The 8,391-nt window shown below is 38.4% G+C and overlaps 1 protein-coding gene across 2 annotated transcripts; it reads right to left on the reverse strand.

The window, feature by feature from the left end:
* Positions 1-2,780: 2,780 nt before the first annotated feature.
* Positions 2,781-6,921, reverse strand: LOC141643146 (14-3-3-like protein). 2 transcript variants are annotated; one of them, XM_074452186.1, is made up of 5 exons: positions 6,762-6,921; positions 5,114-5,625; positions 4,879-5,001; positions 3,885-4,001; positions 2,781-3,161 (listed from the first exon to the last, which is right to left on the reverse strand). In XM_074452186.1, the coding sequence occupies exons 2-5, from the start codon at positions 5,594-5,596 to the stop codon at positions 3,093-3,095; spliced, it is 792 nt and encodes a 263-aa protein (XP_074308287.1). In that variant the 5' UTR covers positions 5,597-5,625; positions 6,762-6,921; the 3' UTR covers positions 2,781-3,092. The 2 variants fall into 2 exon arrangements, with proteins under 2 accessions (XP_074308287.1, XP_074308288.1); XM_074452187.1 differs by lacking the exon at positions 6,762-6,921 and adding an exon at positions 6,624-6,741.
* Positions 6,922-8,391: the final 1,470 nt, after the last annotated feature.

The raw sequence follows: 8,391 nt of genomic DNA on the forward strand, positions 1-8,391 counted from the left end.
CTCCTTAGTATGTCCCTTTCTCCTACAGATTTCACAGAATGGTACAATATCTTCTTGTTCCTTCTGCCCAGCTTCCTTTTGGCCTGCATAAAAAGCTGAGTTGTTACTGCTCACCTTCTCAAGTCCCTTGTAATTTCTCCTCTGAGCTTCCTCATGTTGGAAGATTGCTGCAGCTTCTTCCACAGTGGGAAGAGGATTTATCATGAGCACATGACTCCTCATAGTGGCATAGCTGGGGTTCAATCCATTTAGGAACTGAAAGAGCTTTCTTTCATTCTGTTCTTTGTGTTGAGCATCAAGCCAAGCATTGGTCTCAGCTGTGACATTAGTCACAGGTGGCCAATCTGTCATCATTTCCAGACTTTGCCAGAGTATTCTGAGCTCAGTGAAGTATTCATTGATGGATCTATCATCTCCTTGAGATAGATCATCAAGTTCTCTGTTGAGCCTGAACTTCCTTGCTCCATTGCTGACAGAAAACTGTCCTTGCAGGTAGTCCCAGATCTTCTTGGCTGTCTCGGTGTACATCACAGACCTCTTGATCTGCTTCTCCACATTGTGCATGATCCAGGAAATAAGGAGGGAGTTGCAAGTGTCCCAAGCAGCTTCTTTCAGTGGGTCATTGACATGCCTTTTCACCACACCAGTCAAGAATCCCAACTTCCTTTTGGTGCAAATAGCTAGTTCCATCTGCCTTTTCCACTCCAGATAGTTCTCAATACCAGAGAGTTTGGTATCGATCACCACAGGGTGAGTGCTTTCAGCAGGATGCAGATAGAGTGGATCTGTGGGATCCATGACAAATGGTGCATTTGAAGGAATTAAATTTGTATTGACAGTGCTGACTATGCTTGTATCTGCAGTGTCTGTGGTTTGAGCATTGGTGTTTGGATTCATCATTTTGTTTAAGAGATAGTTGCAAGTTTGCAGATTTATAAGAGGAAGAGATGGTGTGATTCTGGAGGATAAACTCTTCTCCTTAAATAGGCAAAGCTTGTACAGAAGTGGTTGAGTGTAGTAAATGTTCTTCCTTTTAACCGGTTATCAGTCTCCTCATTCCTGAGGCTCTAATACCATGTTGCATTTAGTGAAAGCAACAGGAAGTAGAAGACATAGTTGAATTTGGACTAGAAATGCAGTTGAATTTATTGAGTTTGTGTGAATATGTTTTTGTGTGTGTTGATGAATGCACAGAGGAGCTGATATACAGCTAATCCTCTCGTGTAAAGACCTCTGGACAAAAGCCCTGATTGTACAATAGTAGCTTACTCCTACTGCAACTTACTCCTACTGCCTACTTCTACTTGCAAGATACATTAAACAAATCAAAGTACAATGTACTATAATATTAAACTATGGAGGATCATTTGTATGCTTATTTCTACAGACCAACCATCAAGCTTAATCAGTTATTTGCATCGCTGGACCAAGGGACGTAAACCATTACTGAGAAACTGCTCTTGACGAAAACAAATCAACACATGGGCTATTATCCATTAGAACCACTGAACCAGCAACTTGGTAATGTGAAGGGAACGTGCATGGTCTAGACCGGCCAAAAGAGCCCGCATTTGAACGCGCATTGAGTTAAAAATACCACAAGAAAAGAGGTTAGCACGATTTTAACCATGTAGGTTTACGACATGAAAGTTTACACGGGCAATTATCAGTGAGTTCAAGAGCAAGACACCTACATTGGCGCAATCAAACACATCATAACATGTTTGTCAATAGATTTATCGGCTCTGGCCTGTAGAGGGCTGCCTTATGGATGAAATATGTAACAAGTATTGGAAAAAATATGTTGGTAGTTAGTTATAGCCAGAGGGCGATCCTAAGAAAATAACCAACGGTGATTAACACCGACCGACTGGCAAGTGTGCAAATTGGTGATCAAATTTGTAATGGGATGGCGGGCAAGGGGTGATTTGCCCTACAACTTACTAAACCTCAGAAGAATCACTTGAGATTATTTGGTACACTGAACAATCTTGGTTCGACCAATGATGCCAAATTGCCTCCGTTGATAAAACTATACATTCGTCGAACCACCACACCAATAAATTTTCACTTCTAAAAAGAGAGTGCAAATTTTCACAAAAAGAGGTTGCAACTTTCACAAGTGGGAATAAGTCAGCAACCACTGAACTCTAAAGGCTCAAATTCCCCAAATAAATAAAAAATATCACAAGCGCATAACTTTATTTCCTAAAACAGTCTGTCTTGCTTCAGACCGCCTTATTTCAGACTGCAATAAGACCTCTCATAAGTGAGAAGCACATGGGTGATGGGACACCCCCATGTGCTTTCTCACTCACACCCTAAATGGGTTTTTTGTGAGAGGAAATGATATCCGTCTGACCATTTCAGACGGATATAGCGGTCTGAAATAAAAATTTGTGTTCCTAAAATTGGAGGAAAGGTCCATTTCCTCTAATCATATCTTTAAATATATTATTCCTCTACCCAGCTCATCCTCGATTACTTGAAATTTGGATCGTTCCGAGGTAACCTAGGAGAAATTCTAGATCCTGAAAAGAAATGGAAACGGAATAAAATGGAGACGAAATGAAAGGAGAGAGGAACCACGCTTTTTAAGCAAAAACACCAATATGTAGAAGGAGACGATTAAACAAGCCCTTGGTTTGATAAATCATTGGGCGGTACCCCTGTATAAATCCGCTGTCTTGGCAAAATTAATCATCAAAATTCATATAGGTAAACCACCCAAGTCAAACAAGGAAAGTGCTCTACTCTATCAAGATCGGTTACAATAAAACTTGAAAAAAGGAAAATTACATAAACAAACCCCACGAATAAATAGACAGAGAGTACCAAACAGCAATTAGGCTTACAATAAATCGAATTCGGGCAAGCAAACAAACTCCACCATGAAATAAATCTCACAAACATAACATTAAGACCGATAAACAACAAACTAAATCTTGGCTTTGGGGAGGGGGGGCCACTCTACCAGCACTAAAGACTAATACATGATATATGGTTCACTGATAGTGGTAGCTACTAACCATTCAAGGGTAAATTCTATTCTAGGGTTCTGCTAAAAATACAGAGCAGAACTCCCTTGACGATTACTGTTGTGGCTGCCCCTCACCGGAATCACCCTTTGCAGCTTCCTTGATTTCCTCATTTCCCTCATCCTAGAAAACATTAAGTAATGTAAGATACAATGAAATGAGTCAAATGACATGTACGAAAAAAAAGGTAGCATGTGTTGCAACCTCATACGAGATCAATGCTAAAGATCATACCAATCGCAAGAAATAATACACACGACATGATAAACCCATGGTACGAAAAAATGAGACTTGTTTTTTAATCAGTGTCAAGGGACCTATACGGACTAGCTCGTATACAGATGGATGTCCAACCCGGTTATGAGTACCAGTTACCACTCAGTGACTTTGCTAGCACTAAGCTAACCGACATCTCAAGTGGCTAATGTTATGTGCAGATACAAGTTAGTTTGGTTTAAATCAGAGAGATGTGTTGGTTGTTCGACAGAATATGAGGTACATCAAACTTAACATCACCAACAGACTCAATACATGCACCCAAACTCCAGAATAAGAGTATCGACATACTTAAAATGGGAGAAATATAGACTAATAAGTGATAATTGACTAGTCAAATTTGACACATCAGACAGAAATCCTGTCAACATTATTAGTTTAATGTGAGCCCAAATAAAAGAACACGAAACTGAGCTTTTCTATCATATTATCTTGAAATGGGAGCAATAAAAAACGAACGTAAAACCCAAAGAACAGACAAACATTTAAAACTTGAACAGTTCATTAATCAACCGAACAATAGCCGGAAGCACAAACTCTTTGATATACTTTAAAAAAGGTAATAAATACCGCATTATCGGAAGTCCATAAGGTCAAATTGTCTCTGAGGAGCTGCATGATCAAAGTGCTGTCTTTGTAAGACTCCTCGCCCAATGTGTCGAGCTCAGAAATAGCTTCATCAAATGCCTATATAGGTTGTACATAAATGGAAGTGTTAAAATTCCAAGTAACCAATAATTATCAATCAAGCTTTAACACTAAGATGCTTGTCAGGAAGATTCAACATTGTGAGATTAAAATTAGATGATTGTGAATTATAGCTGTATTACAAGAGCAACAATATCATTGTCGATCCATATGATTTTACTTGATGATAAGAGCGCAACTAACTTAATCCCAAGTGTATAAACCTCCACATTTTCACTCTCTAGCCTTCTTCAAGTTTACGGCTAAAAGGAGGCAATATGGGAATAGCTAGGGGAATGGAACAAAAATTTATGAAGGAACCAATCACTTCTAAACTCTCTCATCTTTGACTGTCAGATGTTTATGATTTGGCATGGAAAAGCGTTAAGACTTTAGAAGTGCCTGACTCGTGGTAATGAGTGCACAAAAACATTTAAACCGCAATCACCTAACCCAATATAGACTACAGAATCAACCTAAAACAACTCAAATTATTATCAACGGCCAGCACCACCAAGGACACACCATGCGAAACCGTAACCTTTTGTCCGGATACACATTGAGGGAAGTAAGGGGGGAGAGTGATGGAGTGAAGGGGATCCTTTTCCTTCCCACTTGTACTTTATGTTAGAAGGATTTCAGTTTGGTCTGCAGAACGGGAAATGGATCCCTCAAATTCCCTGCCTCCATTACAGGAAACCAAACTTGTTACGCAGAGAAATTGTCACCCTCCCTTTCCCTCGAAAATCGAAATCCATCCATCAGAATGGCAATCATAAATAAATCAGCAAATTCGTCATGTCTGTTTTTTTTGCCAAATGCAAATAAAGAGGTAGGAAACTTGAGTGCAAGCACAGTAATATAACCAATGAAGTACCTGTTTTGCAAGGTTACAAGCACGGTCGGGTGAGTTAAGAATCTCATAATAGAAGACGGAGAAATTCAGAGCAAGACCAAGCCTAATTGGATGGGTGGGGGCCAACTCAGCCAAAGCAATGTCCTGTCAAAACAAACAACCAAGTCAAAAAAACATGTCAACAACCATTAATATCCATTATCGTGATGTTCATAATTGACATCAAGTTTGACAAATAAGACACCCGGGGACCCACCTGCGCGGACTTGTAGGCCAAAAGGGTATTCTCGGCAGCTTCCTTTCTTTCAGCGCCGGTCTTAAACTCGGCAAGGTACCTGTGATAGTCACCCTTCATCTTGAGGTAAAACACCTTAGACTCAGCGGCGGATGCCTTAGGGATGAGGTGCGACTCAAGAAGGTTCAGGATTCCATCACAGATCTTGCTAAGCTCGGTCTCAATCTTACCCCTATATTCCTTAATAGTTGCAACATGATCCTCGTTTCCTCTGCTTTCCTCCTTTTGTTCAATAGAGGAAATGATTCTCCATGAAGCCCTTCTCGCCCCAATAACATTTTTGTAAGCCACAGAAAGGAGGTTCCTCTCCTCCACAGTAAGCTCATCGGCATCTGCCATCTTCGCTACCTTCTCCATAAATTCCACCATCTCTTCATATCGCTCAGCTTGCTCAGCCAACTTGGCCATGTACACATTGTCTTCCCTTGAAGCATCAGACGCCATTTTCAAGTCACTACAGATATCTCAACAACCTAGCCAGCCCATAAACACACTGATCAGCACAAGTATTCAATTAAAACAAACCACCTCACATCAGCCATCAAGTATTATAGGCTTACATACACACCAAACAAATAAACCACACAACATACAAAATTCAACTAATGCATTGATCTAACTCGTCATCAGCACCAAACACTGCATCTGATACTTTTACAAGCAATAAATTGTAATTTCACAAGCAAAATATGCAACAGAACATCACAAAATTGTTTAATTACTTCAACAACCCACTCCAACCTACCAATTATTTAAAAAGGCAAATTCTTGTTTCAAACGGACTGTTTCTGTCTGAAATTAAGACGGACGAATTGTAACCATTTTACGATAAAATGTAAATATTTTCTCATAAAATAATACCTATCAGTTTTTTTGTTAAAAAGTCACAACTTTAGTTATAACATTTTATCATTGAATGGTTACTTTCTATTTAAAAAATGTTGACGTCTTTTGGTCTTAAGACCGTCTTAAGAGAGACGTACTCTTATTAAAATAACAGCTCGATCTAACACTAGTCAAACAATCGATACAAAATACATCTAGGCAAGAAATATCAAGACAAAACTTGCATAAAATGCCTGAATTACAACACTACCCTCATTTTCTTAGAGCGATAATAAATCAAACATTTGTAAGATCATCAAATGCACACACATTGTTTAGCACAAATTTAGCATTTATGCAACTAAACTAAATCAAACGACGACGAAAATTCGTTCAATCGTCAAATGCCGGCACATTGATTAGCACAAATTGAGCATATATGCAACTAATCTAAAAACAGAAGTAACTAAATTATCTGATGTATATATAAATAAACGAATGATATATGTTTTCCCGCAGGAATTCAAATCAAAGATTCGTCAGATCGTGAAACGCGCAAACATTGCTTAGCATAAATTGAACATATATAGAATAAATATGGAAGAAAAAAAAAAAGGTGAAAATCAAAAGAAAACGAAGAACAAACCCTAGAATCGATTGACAGCAGATGAATTGATGAAACGGAAAATAGTAAATTGAAATAAAATAAAGAAAATAAAAAGCAAATAAATAAAGGAATGGAATGAAAGATGAAAATGAGATCTAAGGAAGAGGGAACATATACCGCTAATTAAGGAAGAAATGTGAGATGTAGAGAGAGAAAGAGATTCAGGTGGAGAATTTTGGGGTTAGAGAGAGAGATTGTGTTGGGTTAAATTTGGAAGAGAGAGTGATGCGTGTGTTCGTGATTGTAGGCCCAATCAATTAAGGACAGTTGGTTCAATGGTAGGGTGCCCTGTTTTCAGAGGACAGTTAATTATTTCTTCTCAATTTGACTGCTTTACGCCTTTACCCATTGACCTTGTCTTCTAGCCGGTATTACTCCAGAGTGAATCGGTTATAATTTGACACGACTTGACCCGTATACAAGACTCGTAATTATTGTCTTAAGAATGTGCTTGGATTGAGGGTGTATTTGGATTAAAAGATTTGGAGGTAAAAGAAAGGAAGAGAATATGGAATTTAAAATCCATTATTTGGATAACAAATGAGTTAGAGAGAAATGGAGGGGGGAGAGATTTGGAGGGATCTAATTTCTCTTCTCCAAACCTAATCAAAATCTCTTCACAGTGCAAGATTTGGAAGAAAATCGTATCCAAATACTCACACCACATTCCCTCTCCCCTTCTCTTCTCTCTCTTTCCATTCCCTCTTTCCCCCTCCTGACACCCTCTCTTATCTAAGAGGACGTCTCCTCTATGGTGGATCAGAACTAAGGATGTGTTTGAATAGCAAAAGTAGAGGGAAAGGGATGGAGGAGGAAGGAGGGGAGGAAAGGGAGAGAAGGGAAGGGGAGGGGGAATGTAGTGTGAGTGTTTGGACACAATTTCCCTCCAAATCTTTCATATTGTGGAAAGAATTTGATTAGGCTTGGAGGAGGGAAATTGGATTCCTCCAAATCTCTCCCCCTCCATTTCCTTTCACCCTCATTTGTTATCCAAATAAGGGATTTTAAATCCTTTATTGTCCCTCCCTTTCTTTTCCCTCCAAATCGTTCAATCTAAATACACCCTAAGGTAAAATATCCTCTTAGAAGGCAGATGAAGAGTACTTCCTCCAATTTTAGAGGAAGGTGTGCATAGGCTCTCGTGCCATTCAACCAACTAAATGTATTATATAATACTTTCTCCATTTCAATGAATTCTATACGTTTGCTTTATATACGTATATCAATGCTCGCTTTCTTTTGTTCATATCATTAGTTACATATTACTAAAAATTATAAAAATTTGATATTCATAATGTAGTCGATAAGACAATTTAAACAATATCTCATATGACTATCTTTTATGTTTTATATTAGAACTTGTATCAGAAATTATCCTCACTTATGAATAGAGCGTCAAAAGCAAACGTATACAATTCATTAAAATGGAGGAAGTATCCAATTTTTTTTTATTTTTTATGTTGAATACTTGAATTTTATAGTGTAGTGTTAGGAAGATTTTCTCTCTGTTGTGGAAAAATGTAGGAGGAAAATAAAGAAAAAGGAAGGAGATAATGGAAATTTTTTTTGGTGAAGTGTCAAAAAATTAGATGGAGATTAAAAAAAAATAAGAGGGTCAAAAGCTCCCTTCTATTGTACATGCTCTAAGGGTGTGTTTGGATATCATTTTAGGAGGGAAAGGAAGGGGAGGGAGAGTGAGGGGAGGGAAAGGTAGGGGAGGGGAGGGGAAGAAAAATGAATTATGGTT

This window comes from Silene latifolia, chromosome 2, assembly GCF_048544455.1.
Source record: "Silene latifolia isolate original U9 population chromosome 2, ASM4854445v1, whole genome shotgun sequence".
In the NCBI taxonomy this organism is placed as follows: Eukaryota; Viridiplantae; Streptophyta; class Magnoliopsida; order Caryophyllales; family Caryophyllaceae; genus Silene; species Silene latifolia.

Bases quoted from the DNA above. Each gene is read 5' to 3' on its own strand.
- LOC141643146 (XM_074452186.1), bottom strand. From the start codon at position 5,596: ATGGCGTCTGATGCTTCAAGGGAAGACAATGTGTACATGGCCAAGTTG. The intron at 5,002-5,113 runs GTGGGTCCCCGG...TTGTTTTGACAG, and splicing joins TGGCCTACAAGTCCGCGCAG to GACATTGCTTTGGCTGAGTT. The intron at 3,162-3,884 runs GTATTTATTACC...AATGTTTTCTAG, and splicing joins TATGGACTTCCGATAATGCG to GATGAGGGAAATGAGGAAAT.